General features: G+C 36.4%; 1 protein-coding gene across 2 annotated transcripts in view; it reads right to left on the reverse strand.

The window, feature by feature from the left end:
• Positions 1 to 19,646, reverse strand: part of thraa (thyroid hormone receptor alpha a) — a 58,327-nt gene that overhangs the window by 25,296 nt on the left and 13,385 nt on the right. The window contains exon 2 of one of the 2 annotated variants that reach the window (XM_056453801.1): positions 492 to 651. In XM_056453801.1, the coding sequence (XP_056309776.1) occupies positions 492 to 541 (50 nt within the window). In that variant the 5' untranslated portion in view covers positions 542 to 651. Of the gene's footprint in view, positions 1 to 491; positions 655 to 19,646 lie in introns of both variants that reach the window. The other variant, XM_056453800.1, reaches the window with a different exon arrangement.

The raw sequence follows: 19,646 nt of genomic DNA on the forward strand, positions 1-19,646 counted from the left end.
AAATCACGTGAACGGTAACTAAATGTTTATTTCTGCCTAAACTACCTCTTTTAAGAGCCTATTTATCAAACACACACACACACACACACGCACACACACGCGCACACACACACACACACACACACACACACACACATCTGGATTATTTTAAATGAACCATTGTAAATATACTGATTATTATTGTTTTTATTACAGTTTTATCCTAAAAAAAACTGATTGTTAAATGTAGTTTATGCTGATTTATTTTTTTGATTTATATGAATAATATGATATATTGAATAATATATGATATATTAAATATATATGTATCTGTATATATATGTATATATCTTTTACTACTACTATTTACTGTTTACTATGCTTTTTTTAGAATATATGTATGTTATTTTTAACGTAAACCTTATAAATGCTTTGTATTGAATTGAATTGAGAGAGAGAGAGAGAGAGAGAGAGAGAGAGAGAGAGAGAGGGTGACAGAGACAGTTACTCACTGAGTCTCATCTCCTTCTGGCAGGTTGTGCTCCTGCTCCGTGTTTTCCATTCACCTTGATTCCATCCAGCATCCAATCACAGCAGACTGAGGCGGACTCGTCACTGCACGTCAGCATACGATCAGCTCACGGTCGCTCATTCAGCAGCTACAGGACGCCACTGCTGCAAACAAAAAAAGCACATATGTGAAATCAGATCCTGCCAGCTCCGGAGGCTCATGGCGGCGTCTGGACACACGGTGGTGCACATGTGCATCAGATGATCAATGGTGAACTCCTGCCCTCAGAGCTCAGCCTCTCATCACAGGGCCAAACTGATAAATGCACATCCCTCACGCCTCCGTGCTAGTTTTCCATTGCTGATCTGGAGCTGATAGGGATTCATTGTGCAAGGTCAATAATGCTGGCGTTTCCAGCACAACCGTTCAGCCTCATGTCTAATTATAGGAAAGCAGAACTGGGTTATTCCACAACGGATGAGCTCTGTATTTAATATTTCAGCAGTTCAATATATCTTGGGATTAACTGAGGTTTTTTTTTTTACATTTGAGAGATTTTACAGAAGGTCGTCACACGTTGCTTTTTCTGTGGTGAGGTGCATTATCACCTGTGTGTCGCACCTTAGAATCTCACCTTTGTAAATGTTCAATAAAGCACATCAGATGTGAAGTGTCAAGTACCGTATGAGGTCAAAACTCATGAACTCAAACACTGGTTACTAAATCTCCTGATTTTTGTATATTTTTTTGGTTTGGTTTGGTTGTTTTACTGAATTACTGGCTTCTGATTGGTCAACACAGTGTTCCAGATATACTCTACACCAGGGGTGTCCAAGCTCGGTTCTGGAGGGCCCGTGTCCTTCTGAGTTTAGCTCCGACTTGCTTCAACACACCTGCAGGAAGTTTCTGGTATATCTAGTAAGAGCTTGATTAGCTGGTTTAGGTGTAGATGTGTTTAATTAGGGTTGAAGCTAAACTCTCCAGGACATCGCCCTCCCGGACCGAGTTTGGACACTCCTGCTCTGCACAGTATGAGTAAGAGGTGTGAACCTACACTGATCTCACGGTTTGGTTACGATTATCATGCCATCAATTCGGTTCAATTCGATATCTCGATGCATGACGGTGCATTAATGATGCTTTCCAAACAGTAGGGCTGTTCAATTAATCGAAATTTCGATTTTGGCTTCAAACGATTATGAAAAAGCATTAATCGAGATAAACGATTACTGCATCATATACCGCCGCCTTTCCAGTTGTACACATTTGTTGCTCTGCAAAGCTCAGTTCCACGTGATCATTACTAAAAGCATGTACTGTAATGTAACGTTTGCAGCACGGGATGCGCATCATTCATTGATGAACATTCAAATCATTCATGTTTAAAAGCGCGAACGAGACCACGTGCTTCTGTGTGCACGTTTAGCCTCGGAGACGAGCGGAGCACACACATCTAGCGCCATCTTAATGCGAGCGCTTTAATGGTCATGCACATTTGTGTCAGAGCGCGATGTTTAGTAAATATTCATATTAACCCTCATTTGTGTAATAAACAAACAAGTTGAGAATCAAAAGACATGTGAAAGAGAAACCATATCAGAGCCGCACTATTCTTAAAGTGACAGCGCAATATTCCTGCTGCCGCCTGTTTTTAATATGAATCAAACAACAAATGGAGAAAATCCCTCACTGCTCTTGACTGAAGGACTTTTGGAGCTGAAGTATTTTTTCTTACAGTGAAGATGCTTAAAACACAGTTTGTTTCATATTTTTATTCTATTGTATTTATTTCCCTTTCCTTATTTACAGGGAGGAAAATAACTGCATATATACAGTTAAAGTCAGAATTATTAGCCCTCCTGAATTATTAGCGACCCTTTTCCCCCAATTTCTGTTTAATGCAAAGATCTATTTTCAACCCATTTTTAAACATAAAAGATTTAATAACTCATTTCTTTTATCTTTGCTATGATGTAAATTACATTATATTTTACTAGATATTTTTCAAGATACTAGTATTCAGCTTAAAGTGACATTCAAAAGCTTAAGGGTAATTAGGCAAGTCATTGTATAACAGTAGTTTCTTCTGCAGACAGTCAAAAATATATATTGCTTAAAGGGGCTAATAATATTGACCTTATAATAGGTCTCAAAATATTAAAAACTGCTTTTAATCTAGCCGAAATAAAACAAATAAGGCTTTCTCCAGAAGAAATAATATTATAGCAAATACTGTGAAAAATTCCTCTGTTAAACATAATTTGGGAAATATTTATATATATATATATATATATATAAAAAGAAAATTCACAGGAGGGTGAATAATTTTGACTTTAACTGATAATCGTTTTGAATAATCGTGATTACAATTATGACCAAAATAATCGTGATTATGATTTTACCCCTAATCGAGCAGCCCTACCATACAGTTTTATATTTTACTTCACAGCGCAAGAATTCTTGTATTAAAATGTATACAAATATTTATATACTATTTGTGATACAATATTGTCCTTTAATACAAACAGCCAGATATATAAACTGTACCTTTAAACAACAGTTTAAGTAAAGTATTTATAGCAAATAAACAAATATAAATATACCGCTCGCTTTCTGAGCCTTGTCTACCAATTTCTCTTACACCCCTTTGATTGGTCACGCGTTCAACAGAAATAGGGCTGCGATTGGCTCTCACATACGCGCTGGCGCTCTTCACAGATGAGTGACACTGATCATGATCCATGATAGACGCGGTCGAGAAAACTCTGCAGACACGCACTCGTGTCTCTATCCAGAAGTAAAGCTGTAACAGCTGAGAGGAGAGGAAAAGTCCCGCTAGCAGGTCAAATGGGCCACAGTGAGAGAGAGAGAGAGAAATGGAGTTTACTTTCATTCTCTCTATGAAATAGGGGCTTCTGCTGCAAGTGTCAGTGAAAGACTGTCCAGCAAACACACACGTAGTGTAATTGTGCACAATTTCTGCGTTTTTAAGTAGTTGGAGCATTGTAAATACTCACGCTCGCCTCCCTCGCCATATCAAGATACGGCGACAGCGCATATGAGATAAATGACGTCAGTACATAATAGTGCATCGCGGTGCACCAAAGAAACAATTAATTTTGACATCCCTGCTTTTCTGCATTTCATTTTTTGTTTTCTTTGGCTGTTGTCTTTTTGTTGTTGTTTTGTATATACACTCACCGACCACTTTATTAGGTACACCTGTCCAGCTGCCAATCACATGGCAGCAAATCAATGCATTTAGGCATGTAGACATGGTCAAGACGATCTGCTGCAGTTCAAACTGAGCATCAGAATGGGCAAGAAAGGGGATTTAAGGGATTTTGAACATGAGTATTTCAGAAACTGCTGATCTACTGGGATTTTCATGCACAATCATCTCTAGGGTTTACAGAGAATAGTCTGAAAAAGAGAAAGTATCCAGTGAGCGGCAGTTCTGTGGGCACAAATGCCTTGTTCATGCCAGAGGTCAGAGGAGAACGGCCAGACTGGTTCGAGCTGATAGAAAGGCAACAGCAACTCAAATAACCACTCGTTATAATCGAGGAATGCAAAAGACACATTGAACTTTGAGGCAGATGGGCTACAGCAGCGTACTACAACGTCTGCCATTCCTGCCAGCTAAGAACAGCAAACTGAGGCTACAATTGGCACAGGCTCACCAAAATTGGACTATAGAAGAGTGGAAAAATGTTGCCTGGTCTGAGGAGTCTCAATTTCTGATGCAACATTCGGTGGGTAATGTCAGAATTTGGCATCAACAACATGAAAGCATGGATCTATCCTGCCTTGTAGCAACGGTTCAGGCTGGTGGGCCCATTCACACTTTGGGCCCATTAGTACCAATTCAGCATCGTGTCAACGCCACAGCCTACCTGAGTATTGTTGCGGACCATGTCCATCTTCTGATGGCTACTTCCAGCAGGATAACGCACCATGTCATAAAGCGTGAATAATCTCAGACTGGTTTCTTGAACATGACAATGTGTTCACTGTACTCAAATGGCCTCCACAGTTACCAGATCTCAATCCAATAGAGCATCTTTGGGATGTGGTGGAACGGGAGATTCGCATCATGGATGTGCAGCTGACAAATCTGCAGCAACTGTGTGATGCTATCATGTCAATATGGACCAAAATCTCTGAGGAATATTTCCAGTACCTTGTTGAATCTATGCCATGAAGGATTAAGGCAGTTCTGAAGGCAAAAGAGGGTCCAACACGGTACTAATAAGATGTACCTAATAAAGTGGCCAGTGAGTGTATATACACATTTTTTTAATACATAAATATATAATTGTTCTTTTTAAATTAAAAAGATTATGAGTCAGTTATCAAGACCTACAATGTGCAATCACATTTCATTTGATCAGATTTTTATCAGAACAAACTACAGTAGTTCCCCTTTTCCCATTCAATAGTTCTGATCAATAGCTTCTATTGTCACTCTAATGGAACTATCTGATTGTGTGTGTGTGTGTGTGTGTGTGTGTGTGTGTGTGTGTTAGCACAGGCACTGCAGCAGCCTTGGCCACAGCTTCATACATAACCTTCCCTCAGGAAATCTGTTCTTTAAATCTGACTCATGCGACCATGAAGCTTTGAACATACAGCATTCAGAAACAACTTAAAACACAAGAGCACTCTTTCAGATGACCACACTTTACCCATTTATCCTCTAAAATTCAAAATCACCAACAAGACCAAAAGCAGCTCTATTCTGTAGCTTTCTGAACTCATTCAAGTACAGACAGAGGACGTACATTTGTATACAGCACATGCACACGGTCCATATGGCTAAAACACATTTGGCAGAAAAGGACTCGTGGGATGCCAAGAAAATGACTGGATTCGCAAAACAACATTGACCTCGCTCACTTCCTCCCTGGTGAAGTGGACCACTATAGGCCTGCTTTCCACCTCTCATTTATTGTCAATGGGGAAATAAACCAAGCAGAAACCTCGCAGGAATCCAGCATCATATGTTTAGCATTAAATAAGAGAAACCCAAACAAGTGCCTTGAGTGTTGAGTTCCTTTCACTGTGATATTGTGGCCATTAGTCAATATGTGCGAGTCTGGGCAGATATTTTCACTACAGCAGTTGAATAGCTAAAATTGTGTAACCAGAAGAGAAAGATTAGTAAAATGAGTCTCATTTACTAAATACAATTTTTGTGTTTATGGTTTTTTAATATGTAAATAAATATTTTTATTTCTTATTTGAACAGTTTAAACAGTCAAGAATGCACAAAATTATATATATATATATATATATATATATATATATATATATATATATATATATATATATATATATATATATATATATATATATATATATATATATATATATATATATATATATATATATATATATATATATATATATATATATATATATATATGATATCTGGAGCACCCGGAGGAAACCCACGTGAACATAGGGTGTTCTCCCCGTTCACGAACAGATATGTTTACGAGAACATGCAAACTCCACACAGAAACGCCAACTGACTCGGCCAAGGCTCGAACCACTGACCTTCTTGCTGTGAGGCGAACATGCTACCCACTGCACCCACTTAAAGTAAGTATTTCTCTTACTTTTATGCAATTCAGGAGCCATGTGCACACATTGACAAGTCAAATCTGCTTCTCTCTCTTCAAGTTCAAAGCAAACTTGAATGCCAAAGCATTTAGATATGTATATAAAATAACCTATGTAATATATTAACATCATCAAATTAATAAAATAATCAGCAAATGAGAAATAAATGACAGAAAAAGAATAAAAACAGACAAAATCTCCCAAAAAATGTCATAATTACAAGATTAAAACCTGTAGATTACTTAAGGCGAATGTGTTGATCAACCATTAATAATGGTATACAAACATTTTGCAGCCAGTTTAGAACAATCATTTCGTCATATTTTAGTATGCAGTAAAGTTTTTTCTGAGTTGTTTAGATAAAAAAATGAATTATTTAATGTTTCTCTCGCAACAAGGCATAATTAAAAAGGTAATGCAAAAACACATACAACCTTTGAAAGCAAAAGTTGACAAGTTAGGGTAATTAGGCAAGCCATTTTACAACAATGGTTTGTTCTGTAGACCTTTATTGTATTGTATATATATTGCTTAAAGCAGGGGTCACCAAACTTGTTCCTGGAGGGCCTGTGTCCTGCAGATTTTAGCTCCAACCCTAATCAAACACACCTGAACAAGCTAATCAAGGTCTTACTAGGTATACTTGAAACATCCAGGCAGGTGTGTTGAGGCAAGCTGGAGCTAAACCCTGCAGGGACACCGGCCCTCCAGGACCGAGATTGGTGACCCCTGGCTTAAAGGGACTAATAATTTTGTCCTTAAAATGTTTTTTTTTTTTAATTAACAACTGCCTTTATTCTAGCCGAAACAAAACAAATCAGACTTTCCTCAGAAGAAGAAAATATTATAGGAAATACTGTGAAATATTCCTTGCACTGTGTTAAACATCATTTGGGAAATATAAAAAAGAAAAAGAAAATTAAAAATAAGTGAATCACAGGAGCACTAATAATTTTGACTTCAACTGTGTATATAGAGAGAAATTTGTTCCTTTAAGTTGTGATAAAAGTCTACGTTTTTGTGGGCAACACTGAGTTTTACAAGAAAAATCAGGGACTTTTAAGCATTCTGTTTCTGGTCACAACTCATCATCATGTTTTTGTTTTTTTTCAGATGTTTTCGGTCTGTGTTAGATTCATCATTTGAGACACCTGAAAAACTGTTGCAAGACGGAATTCCTGAATTTAACATAATTTTGTTTTGCTGGATGTACAAAAGTGGATGAAACGTCTCAGACACGTCTCAGACATTCTTTAAGAGATTGAAGCCATGCGCTCAGAAAAGTAGGCCATGGGAATTCCCTAAAACTGAGTCGTGTATTGTGCACATGATTTCCAAAAATTCTCAGTTTTGGGACATTACATTAAAACAAATACGGTATGGATGCATGTCAAGACAGAATCCTCATGTGAAAGTCTTTACCATTTACTGCTCTTACCCTGGTAGACGAGGCATACAAGATGACAACAATATCACATTTAAAACTAAGGCAATGACATAAAATGTAAGGTAGCCTTAGATAAGTGCTGAAATAACCTGAATCTATCTCCAAATAAACCAGATGTTTTCATTATTAAACATATTGTACTGCTGGTCTCATGACATTAAGCTTGAAATGTACCGTAAATAAATGTGGTAACCAAACACAAAAGCTCTTGGATGCATCTTCTGGGTTAGTCTGATTTCACCAAGTAGGATCTAACATCTATGTTAATCCTTGGACAACATTCCAATTAGCCAATCGGAATTAAGGGATTTGTTTACAGTTAGGGTTATGTGCTTCTACATGGTTGCTATCCAACTATTATTCCTCGCTTTGATTTTGGATATAATTTACAGTTAGGGTTGGATTTAGGGATAGGGATTAGGTATAGATTAAATACTCAAAATTGACGTACCTATTTATCTATCTATTTATCTATCTATCTATCTATCTATCTATCTATCTATCTATCTATCTATCTATCTATCTATCTATCTATCTATCTATCTATCTATCTATCTATCTATCTATCTATCTATCTATCTATCTATCTATCTATCTATCTATCTATCTATCTATCTATCTATCTATCTATCCATCTATCCATCCATCCATCCATCCATCCATCGATCGATCGATCTAAAATACTCTTTTCTGAATCAAATCTGCAGGAGCTTAATGGTGACATTTCTGTTTTAACATTTAAAAAAAACTGTGAAGCTGAGAATTGCATTTACAGTTTTTGCACTTGGAAAGAAAAAATCCTACTAATTCTACTAATAATTATTAGCCTTTGCTTAAAAAGCATCTTTTAAAGAGACCAGTTACTTGGGAGGGAAAATTACTTTAGAACAGATGAATTAATAAATGAACTAATTAAAGAACCAACAAACAAATAGCTGGCGCTTTTATAAATGCCTGGCTTTTGTTTGTAGGTGTAACAAAAATCAAGTTAATTCTCTTAAACAAGATGTTCTTTTAAATAAGCCTTATTATCATAAACAAGTTGAGCCTCTCTATAAAAGCGTGTTTTGTTTTAATGATTTAAAGGATTTTGATTTAGTTTTAATGATATAAAAGGCTTGACAGGGCCTTCTTAAACCATTCAGCAACCTTCTGCTTGTTACTGTGGTAACGGTCTTTCTATTCAACCTTACTCAGAAATGAATGTTGATGCTGCGGAATGAATATTCCAGGTAATGACATCTGAGGTCAAGAGGGTGAAACACAAATGTATGAAATGTATGCTTCATGCCCTCCATGTACTCATTGTGCCGTTGATAGCAATTGCGAGAGTGATCCCTGAAAAACTCAAATGAGTCACAACAGCATATAACATTCTCAAGGAGGAAATGTGACGAGCGGGGTGAAGAATCTGATTTAACCATCACATTGTAATTAATTAAGTTGCTAGCGGAGAGTCAAGCTGACAAGTGACGACTGAATGAGACATGGCAACTATAGCTCATTGTGAAACAGCTCATGGCCTTCAAACACGTCAAATTATACTCACTGAAACATCAGCATGATTGCTCCATTAAATGTATAGCAGATTGTGGAAATGACAATAACTTTTCAGATCAGTCAAGTCTAAATCCAGTTGCGTTGTGAACTGATATTTGTGCCATTATCTGCGCATCCTCAAGACGCTCCAGGCTTGCTGACCTTTTGAGTAAAGTTTATGATGACAAAAGCATCTTGTACTGGCCTTTACCGTTAGGTCATGGAACTAAGCTAGACATGAATCATGAGTTACTGCTGTGCTCAACCTAAACTTGTGATAAGAATTGCCTTTTTCTGTTATCGCTGTGATCTTTGTATGTATTTTTGATCAAATTAATGCAGCCTCAGAGGCCATAATAAGCTAGTTCAAAAACACAGGTTCTTGTGCGCAGCCCATTTATACTGTGAAAAGAAAATGTTACAAATTTGCCATTTTATATTTAATTTTATATTACCAGTAGAGTTGATACATACGTAAGGCTAAAGACAGTAAAATACTGAGTAATAACGTTTCTCTATAATAAAAGTGCCCACATTTTTTTATTTCACTTATGGTTATCGACTGAAAGTTAATGTGGCTTTAGACCAAACTGTGTGTTCTTGAAAATAAAGTTGTGCCGTGATTTATGATTTTGTAATTTCAAAAAAAAATTAAATAACAATAAATAAAGTAGAATCCATTACTCTGTAATATGCTTTTAAAAATTCACTAATATTCTCTACCATTAATGCCAGTTGACATTTTGGAAAGCTAAATTTTTTGGTTATGTTAAATTTTACTTGAAGATCTGTATTACAATAAAAAAATATTGTTTAGACCCCAAACTGAGTTGAATATGTACTAAATCTTTTAGTCTGTTATACCAAAGTTCCTTTAAGGCAAGTCATTTCATGGTTTCTGCTACATTCATTCACCCATGGAGGGACGCCACACCAAAATTCATTCCGCCACGGCTACATTACAGCTTCTCACTCAAAACATGAAGTCGTTTTTTAAACAGCGGGTTATAACCACACCAAAACGTATTAAAAGGTATGTGAATTATAACAGCATGAACTTTTCTGTAATCTGTGTTATTTGTTTAACCCTTTAAGGTGACATACTGACTGACTGACAGGTGCGTGATGCCAGCAAACACGACGTAGCTTTCGGTTAAGATGAACACAGTTTCCATAATTATATTTTATTTATAGATAAAAGTCAATGGTTCTGCATACAGTGACTTTATCTAGCTGGAGTTCATAGCCATTTCACTTTACTTCAGGACACATTAATGCTGCTCTGTAGGTCTATTGGAGACATTCATAAATATCCCTAGCAAATCTAAAACATGTTAGAGACATACTCGTTACATAAACGCACTACAGTAGCGTTTATTTCAGAGTGCACAAGAAAATCTGCACTTGAGCAGCGAATATTTGAGGGCGTGCAAGAAGTTTTATGCACGAACAGAGGAAATCGGCGCGCACGCAAAGAGATTCACATGCTCATATTACATAAATGCGATCTCTGTAATACTGCGCTTACAACATTTGTCATTGAAATAATGCCATAAGCAGTTGGCAGATCTGTAAAAAGCCTGCACAGCTGGAAAAAATCCTAGAGGAAACACTGCATTTCACTTGATTTTTCACTCTTTTGAAACACCTCGAGGGCATTATCAAATTCTCCAAAACTGTTAGCCAAGCTTATGATTACATTCCATATTTGGAATAATCAATAAAATTGCACCAATAAAGTTTCGTTTATAAACGTTTAAATCAAACAAAATCTGCATTTTTTTCAGGTTAAAACGAAAGAAACGAGATCACGACACCAACCTCATTTATGGCTGTTCTATACATTATCATCCTCTGAATAATGATTGCCTAATCGCGCTGCTCTTCTGAAGTTATTCATAACTTGGTCTTGATGGCGAATCTTCTCCAGAAATGACAGTGACTCGTTGTTTACAGGTTTGTGGGCGTTTAAGTAATTGCTGTCATGTGATGTGTCATATGATGTGTGTTTGACAGGACAGACTGTACCTCACATTCATTTTATACAGATTACAAAACCAAAAAACGTTTGCTTTCAAGTGTAGTCAGTTCATTTACAAGCACATAATTCAAGCTTTATGTGGATATATTTCTTATGTCTGTGAAGCAAGTATTCGCTGAGATTCCAGTGTGTTTGTTGACAACATACATATCAACTGTTGTAAAATCACATGTCTGGTCTGAGCTTTTCCAATAGAGAATCGTCAGTCTACATCGATCGATGATTGGCTCCTGTACTAGTAGGCAGGGCTTCATTCACCATATTGACGTTACACTTTTCCTCATTCAAAACTATTCGAGTGACTATTCGATAAAACATTTTAACCCAGTACTACAATTTTTAATGACAAAAATGCAGATTTGATTGCTGCAGTGTGATAATGCATGGGTCAGTAAGAGTCTGGCAGTATGATAACCTTGGAAATTATATCACTGTATCATTGTGATCACTGCTCTAAAATATATTCTTTTCATATGCCTGGGTAAAAAAACTACAACTTTTTCCCCTTTGAACACAATACATTTTATTTTGAGAAACATTTAAAATATTTTGGAAGAGTAATCAGGTCAGACAAAATAATTAATCTCTGACTTCTGTCTTCATTAGTTTCAAAAACACATTTCTTTACAACTTGAAAAAAAATCATCTTTGTTTATATTTTCTGCTGGAGATACTGTTGTCCTAAAAAGCTAAAAAAAAAATTTTTTTTCTTACATCGGCCTAATTTTTGCGGTTTTAAAACCTTGACTTTTCCACCTTGAAACACCTTGTACACCTTGAAACCGGTTATCGTCCAATGCCTAAGTGTGATTATCATACTTTCAAAAGTTTAACCAAAGTCCCTTTGGTCTTTGGTTTAACACCAATTTGCAAACATCACCACAGATCATTAAGCAGTGTTTTAATTAATGAGAGTGTTGAATGAGGCTGGGAATCAATTAACGAGTCCCAATTCAAATCAGAAGTTTATAATTTAATTTAATTTGATTTTTAAATTATTTTGTAATATTTAAAGACACAGTTCACCCAAAAACAAAATTTCCTGCTAATTTACTCACCCTCAGGTCATCCAAGGAGTCTTTCTTTCTACAGTAGAACATTAAAGAAGATTTTAAGCTGCTTCTCACGCTGTGATTCTTATAAGGTAGTCAATGGTTATAGTTTTTTAGATGAAAAAAAAAACACATAGAAACAAGTCTAAATCAATAGCCAAGGCTCCTAGAGACACACTGTGTTGTTAAGCGAAACAATCGGTCTGTGTAAGAAATTAAACATTATTTGTCTTGCGCAAGTGTGTTGACCTTTCTGTCGCTTTTGATGACAAATCTACATATTGGATGACCTGAAGTTGAATTAATTAACATGATTTTTGAGTAAACCATCACTTTAATATGATTGAATGCGATTTCTTTTAAAAATAAACAACATTGATTTACAAATGAATGGGTATATTAAAACAGAAACAACATCTCTATTTCGAAAGCATACCATGTTTGATAAATGAGAATTTGTGGGGAAAAAATATAAATTCAATCAATATTGAAATGTATAAATATCTATTTTTTAATCTTTAATCTCAATCTTTCAAAGATTTTTCATTCTACACTTGATGTACAGTAATTGCCAGTTTACAGTACAGTCATTTCTTTTTCTTTTTTTATAATTTTTGGCACCGCAGGACAAATCAAAGGTCACCACCATCCAACTTCGACCTAGTTTACGCATCTCTGCTTTAAAATATGCCTTTGATTCAGACAACCTGAATGGTCAAACAACTCCACTTATAAAAGAATCGAAGAACAGACTTGGAGCAAGAATGAGAAAACAACAAAGCTAACCTTTCACACACACTATGGCCTGATTTCAGTGCATTTAGTGACGAAGTCAGAGTCAGATCATGTTAAGTCTGAATAAATATTGTAAAAGCTTCTCATGTGTTTTCACAATGTAAAGGAGCACTTCTTTACCTCACCTTGCTCTGCAGTGTTAGAGTGCCTACACTAGCCCTAAAGTAAATCTGCTTTTTCAGTTCATGGTTGATATGATGCGGAAAAATCAGGTTGTTTGGCCGTAATGCAACACAAATCCATTATTTGAGTTTGTGCTTACAGCAGCCCTTGATCCCCTCTGAATCTACAAAACACAAGCTTTAGGTCCATGAGGTCCATGGCACCAGCTGGTTAAGCATTAGATTTAAGGTTTAGCTGGGGCTTAGCAGGACTGCTGGTCCCGGGGAAGAAATGGAGAGCAAAAAGTGATAAAAACCATAGTGTAATATAAAGAGAGGAAGGAGTTGGAATTACGTCCACTGGCTATGTCCCAAGAGTTCCTGAAGGTACAGTGAGCACGTGGTCTGGCCAAAAAAACAATAAACCCTGGGTTACACAGTAAACATTAGAGTCACGAACAAACTGGTCATTGATTTGTCATATACTGCAGGGCTGCTTCAAGTCTCTCAGGGACACAAGCAGATTTGTTTGTTTGTTGTGAAAAGAAAATTGTACGATTCTGAGATCAGATGAGATCAAATGTGCTTCTATTATACTATTTTAATCATTCCCAAATTTGTTTAGCACTAAATTTACAATTACATTTAGTCATTTAGCAGACGCTTTTATCTAAAGCGACTTACAAATGAGGACAAGGAAGCAATTTACACAACTATAAGAGCAGCAGTGAATAAGTGCTATAGACAAGTTTCAGGTGTGTAAAGTCTAAGAAGCAAAGCATTAGTAATGTATATATATATATATATATATATATATATATTTTTTTTTTTTTTTTTTTTTTTTTTTTGAGAGAGAGATAGAACAGTTAGTGGTATAGCCAGAGAGGCAGTTGCAGATTAGGAAGAAAAGTGGAGACTAAACAGTTGAGTTTTTAGTCGTTTCTTGAAGACAGCAAGTGACTCTGATGTTCTGATGTAGTTAGGGAGTTCATTCCACCAACTGGGCAGATTGAATGTGAGAGTTCGGGAAAGTGATTTCTTCCCTCTTAGGGATGGAACCACGAGGCGACGTTCATTCACAGAACGCAAGTTTCTGGAGGGCACATACATCTGCAGAAGTGAGAGCAGATAAGAAGGAGCAAAGCCAGAGGTTGCTTTGTAAGCAAACATCAGAGCTTTGAATTTGATGATTTTGAGTTTGATGCACTAACATTGTTTATTAAGCCATATACAACAGGGTTACATCAATCTATGGTAAAAAAGCTTTAATTTTCTTATAAATATTGCAGCATAACTTTAAAAAAAATATTTTTAGGCATAATTTCCTATATTCAGATTAAAAAAAAACATTTGCTATTTAAAATAAACCGGACAGTTAAAATATGTTTCTATAAGGCTAGGAATTAGGCCTGCACGATCTTACATATCGTAGATAATACATAAAAGGTTCATATGAGTAGGCTATTACTATTGTTATTTCTTAAACATATGGTAAAACTACTGTCTACTATTGGTTAAAATGCAAAATTTTGGAACAGTGGATTTGAATTCGTCTTTGTGTGTGTCTATGTGTGTGTGAACTTTCTGTAACAAGCGCATGTGCGCAGGACTTTCTTTTTCTCTGATGCTCGGATTAAGTTATTTTCTGTAATATATCGTGACAGAAGAATAAAGCACAAGATGTTAGATGCGACCTGTGTAAGCCTTGATTTATTTTTCTGTTGCTACATGAGTTAGGTGAGCTATCCTGTATTTTTTTAACTCAACGCGTTACACGACATCTTTCACATATATGCGTAACATGCAGGTGTAAGTATTGAGAATCATCCAGATATCTTTTGCGGCTTTATTATCTGAGATGTAAAACGCATGAAAAAGCTGCCTAAAGAGAATCAATGCAAAGTCACGCACACACATAGAGAGACACGAAGCGCTGGTGAAGTGTGTGTGTGTGTGTGTGTGTGTGTGTGTGTGTACAGCAGTTTGACTGATAAATGTGAATTTGTAGCTGAATCGTTTGCGGAGCAAAATAGCATTTCCCATTGTTTACATCATTGCTAGAGCATACCGTTAACGTTAGACACTGTACATGTCATGATCAATTTTAACAAATAAAAACACTTACAGGTTGTAGTTCACAGCTTCTGCTTTGAGGAGATTTTAACCGAATCCAGCACTGAACTGGGAGAGATTCTGGAGCTGTTTTGTCAAATCATGCTTGCTATGTATTTTATAATTCTCTGGAACATAATTAATATTGAACTGTAAGCACTTCTGTCTTTGTGTCGTGTCCTTTGGAAGCCCAAATACAGAAACAGACGAAGCTCTGTGGAAACAGCAGCGTTTGGACGCATTTTAGCTCTCTCTGCTATAACGTTACAGCGCCTCTGGCCATGGCCCTTAGCTGCGCAATGTGTGTGCGCGGTAAAAGTACCTTTGTGATCTCACAAGTGCCGGAAGTATTTTTTGTAGTCTCCAAAATGTGTTCATTGTAGGCTTTGCTAAGCTAACTCTGTAAAAACCAAGGTATCCCTTTGCATTGAGCTTTGAGCATTTTACATTCAGAGATGTTGTTTATGTTCACACAGCTACATTACACATCAACTAAAGTTTAAAATATGATATCATAGTGGACCACCCCTTTAAGACAGAAATGACATTTTGGGGAGAATTATACCTTATAAATACAGCATTTGACACTTTTAACACCATTTGGAGGAACACATATAAAATAAAACAATGTGAAGACTTGTGCGACCACCTTTATGCTTCTCCTGACCTTGAAAATATAATTGGCTAATTCATAGAGATGCTGAATTAAGATCGTGTGTAGGGTTGACTCGAGATCGTAATATTTTTTCGATTAATCGTGTAGCCCTACTAGGAATAACCACTAAATAACCACATTAAATGGTTAAAAGATCACAAACAATTCAAAAAATCCTATAGAAAATGAGCAAAATGCACCAAGGTCAGAGAGCCTGAAGGATATAGTGAGATTCTGTATGGAAAAATGCTCTTTAATCTCTTTCTGGGTTTTCTCAGACCTCATCAGGCATTAAAGGAGATTTAGAGCTGTTATCTGTGCAAATTGAGCTTGCAAAAGCATAAAATTAAACAATGCCTACAATTCTAATGTGTATTTGAGGAAAAAAACATATTTCATAATTTTCACGTTTTCATTTGTTTAATATCAATTAATATATATATTTTCATATTTAAAAAAAAAATTATTCAAAGATGAACAGTACTGATTTATTGCAGCTTTGCTTACATTTATCAATGATACCAATCATGTTTACCACAACTGCCTATATCAGGGGTGCCCAAACTCTGTCCTGGAGGGCCGGTGTACTGCAAAGTTTAGTTCCAACCACAATCAGAGACACCTGAACCAGCTATTCAAGCTCTAACTAGGCCAGGGGTACCCAAACTCAGTCCTAGAGGGCCGGTATACAATATTATTTATTGCCTGCTTATAAAAATGGGCTATCCTAAATGTGCTATAAATATTTTGACAGATTTGTCTCATTTAAGACACACACAGAACAAAGTTAATATTAAAAATTATCTTAACAATAAAAAATAACCCCCCAGTGATGCACTACTACTAGGTCTGCTTAGTTCTATTAATTTTTGAAAATGTGGTGCTGTTTTGCCAAGTAAGCAATGCCCTATACACACAATATAGATATCATGTGTCAAATGCAGATGGAAATTCAGTGGTAATGGATCTATAGGGAGATATCAGTTCTCTACAGGGACCTTGATGTTACACAAAACAACATGGATATGCTGAGAAACCAAGAGGGTGTGCTGAGTTCTCTTCCCTTTGAGTATTCCTGGTGGATTTTCAATGTCATCTATAAATTTTAAAGCATTGCAGCTTTTCCTAAGCTTTTTCTACTTGTACTGTTACAGAGCTTTTGTTTGTTGTTGTTATGTCACATTATATTGCATAAGCAGTTATGTATAATTAAACTTGAGCTTTTAAAATGTCCCTTCTTTCTTATGAAAGGTCTGATTCATTTGTAGAAAGAATAATTAAAATAAATGAACCATTCTTATATAAATGGTTCACCATTCATGACTATAATAGAAAACACCTGTGACTCAAAACAGTACGTGTAAACAACAGTGTGCAAGACAAAATAATGTTTATTAGAGCAGATTTCAAGCTGCTTGTTTCATTTTCATGTAATTATTTAGGCTTTTAAGGAATGTTGTTTATACCAAGCATATGAGTCCTTCATACATTCATTTCATTTTCAGTACTGTAACTGTTCAAATTTAAAACATTTAAAGAAAACATTTTAAAAATGTTTTTACATATTTCATTATACTGAGAACTACCGGTAGCCTATTTTCAATAACTGAAATATATATATAAACAATAAAATGTGAACTGACACAGTGCAGCAGATACTGATTTTGCAGGCATCATTTGCATTCAAAATGACAGTAAAAAACTGATTTCATAATATTATATGTATATATATATATATTCTTACAAGAAATAGTGTCAAAAGGGGGAAAAGTGGGTTCAAAATTGAGCTTTTTTTATTTGCAGACACCATCTTTATTTTTTTAGTTCAGCTGTCAATAAGCTGAGTGCAAAAGAATAATTGATATCAGTAAAGAATACACCTATGCTTTCTTCTAAAACCGAAAGAACTCAGTAGACAGGATGACACAATAATTAAAATCGCTATAGTGCTTGTCATCTTCAAATGTACCATGGACTTATTTTTTCCATAAAATACGGCTTACATATGCTGTAGCAAAAGCCAAAAGGTTGTTAAATAAGAAGATCAATTACACCCGAGTCACACAGGCCATTCACTTTGAATAGGTGACGTCAAGCATTACTGAAATGTGGACCCGTCGGTGCCGCTTCAGCAGTGTTGCTTGCTGCAGAAGTTGGGAATTTCATTTCAAGCGTAAACAGAAGCGTCAGCTTTATGCAAATACCCCAGCTCAAACATTTGCCAATTGCAGACTAATTTTATTGGCTGATGCTGCTATGACGATTGTGCCCCAATTTCAGACATGCCCTCCATTAAGCGTTGACGGTAAAGCTCCGTGTGAATCAGGCATTACTCATATTTAGGCCCACACGGCAGATTTTTCAACACAGGCTTATTCTGAAAACGTAGTCCCGTGGACGTTTCTGGAGATCGCAAAATACGTCCTGGGAGGTACGAATGGCTGCATTTCGTTTAAGTGAACGTTGCGGGGTGGTGTGACGCCGTTTCTTTTGGCGCTTACCGGCTGACCGCTTACCTCTGCGTGGAGGGCTTTCCCGCCGCAGACAGTTTGTCCAGTTAGCTCATCAAGTAAGTCGGCGGACTTGAGACGCAGAGAGGAGTTGACCACAATGACGGCGACCGGGTTTCCAGTCCAGGGAAGAGCGGTTCCAGAAATCAGGTAAGACAAAAACAGAATCCAAAAAATAAAATGAGCGAGTGAATAAACAGGGTTGAGAATGTGGTGAAAATTCGAAAACGAGGTAAAAATCAGGCGAGGGCTTTTCTTTTTCTGGACGGCTTATGTAAATCCTCGGTTGGGTTTAGGGAAGTAAGAGGGTGGGCGGGTCAATCGGTAAAATTGGTTGGGTTCAGGGAAGGAGGAAGGCGGGTCAGTCGATTGGCCGGTCGCCCAGTCAATCATTTAGTCATTCACTCAGTCAGACAGACGGTCGGCCGACAACGGCCTCTAGAGGGTTTACACAAGAACAGAGAGACATTCGAGATACGAAAAAGCGCACACATCGACTTCTCACGGATTCGCGAAAAACAAAAAACTGCAAAAGTATGTACCTCCAGGGATGTATTTTGCGGCCTCCAGAAGAAGTTTTCAGAATGAACCTGGGTTGAGATTTTTTTACCCCACCATTAAATCTATTAATTGACTTACGTAAATGTGTGTTTACGTAAAAAATGAGTTTTTATATGAATCTCAGTAATATTACTCAATAATATGCAAATATTTAGATGAGTTATGCACAATACAATTTATAAAGTAATATTTTCTGTGTTTTAGTAGATCATCCGCATCTGGAAAGTAATCATATCACTTCACTTTTTCCACATTTTCTTATGTCTACAGCCTTATTCGAAAATGGCTTAAATTCATTTGTTTCCTCAAAATTCTACACACAATACCCCATAATGACAATGTGAGAAAAGATTTTTTTAAATTGCTGCAAATTTATTCAAAATAAAAAAGCTGAAAAATCACATGTACATCAGTATTCACTTATCAAGTAAGCTCAGGTACATTCTGTTTCCACTGATCATTCTTGAGATGTTTCAGCAGCTTAATTAAAGTTCACCTGTGGTAAATTCAGCTGGTTGGACATGATTTGAAAAGGCATACACCTGTCTATATATACCTGTCTCAGGATTGACGGCGCATGTCAAAGCACAAATCAAGCATGAAGCCAAAGGAATTGTCTGTAGATCTCTGAGACAGGATTGTCTCGAGGCACAAGGATGAGGAAGGTTACAGAAACATTTCTGCTGCTCTGTAAGTTTCAAAGAGCACAGTGACC

This window comes from Danio aesculapii, chromosome 3, assembly GCF_903798145.1.
Source record: "Danio aesculapii chromosome 3, fDanAes4.1, whole genome shotgun sequence".
Taxonomy (NCBI): Eukaryota; Metazoa; Chordata; class Actinopteri; order Cypriniformes; family Danionidae; genus Danio; species Danio aesculapii.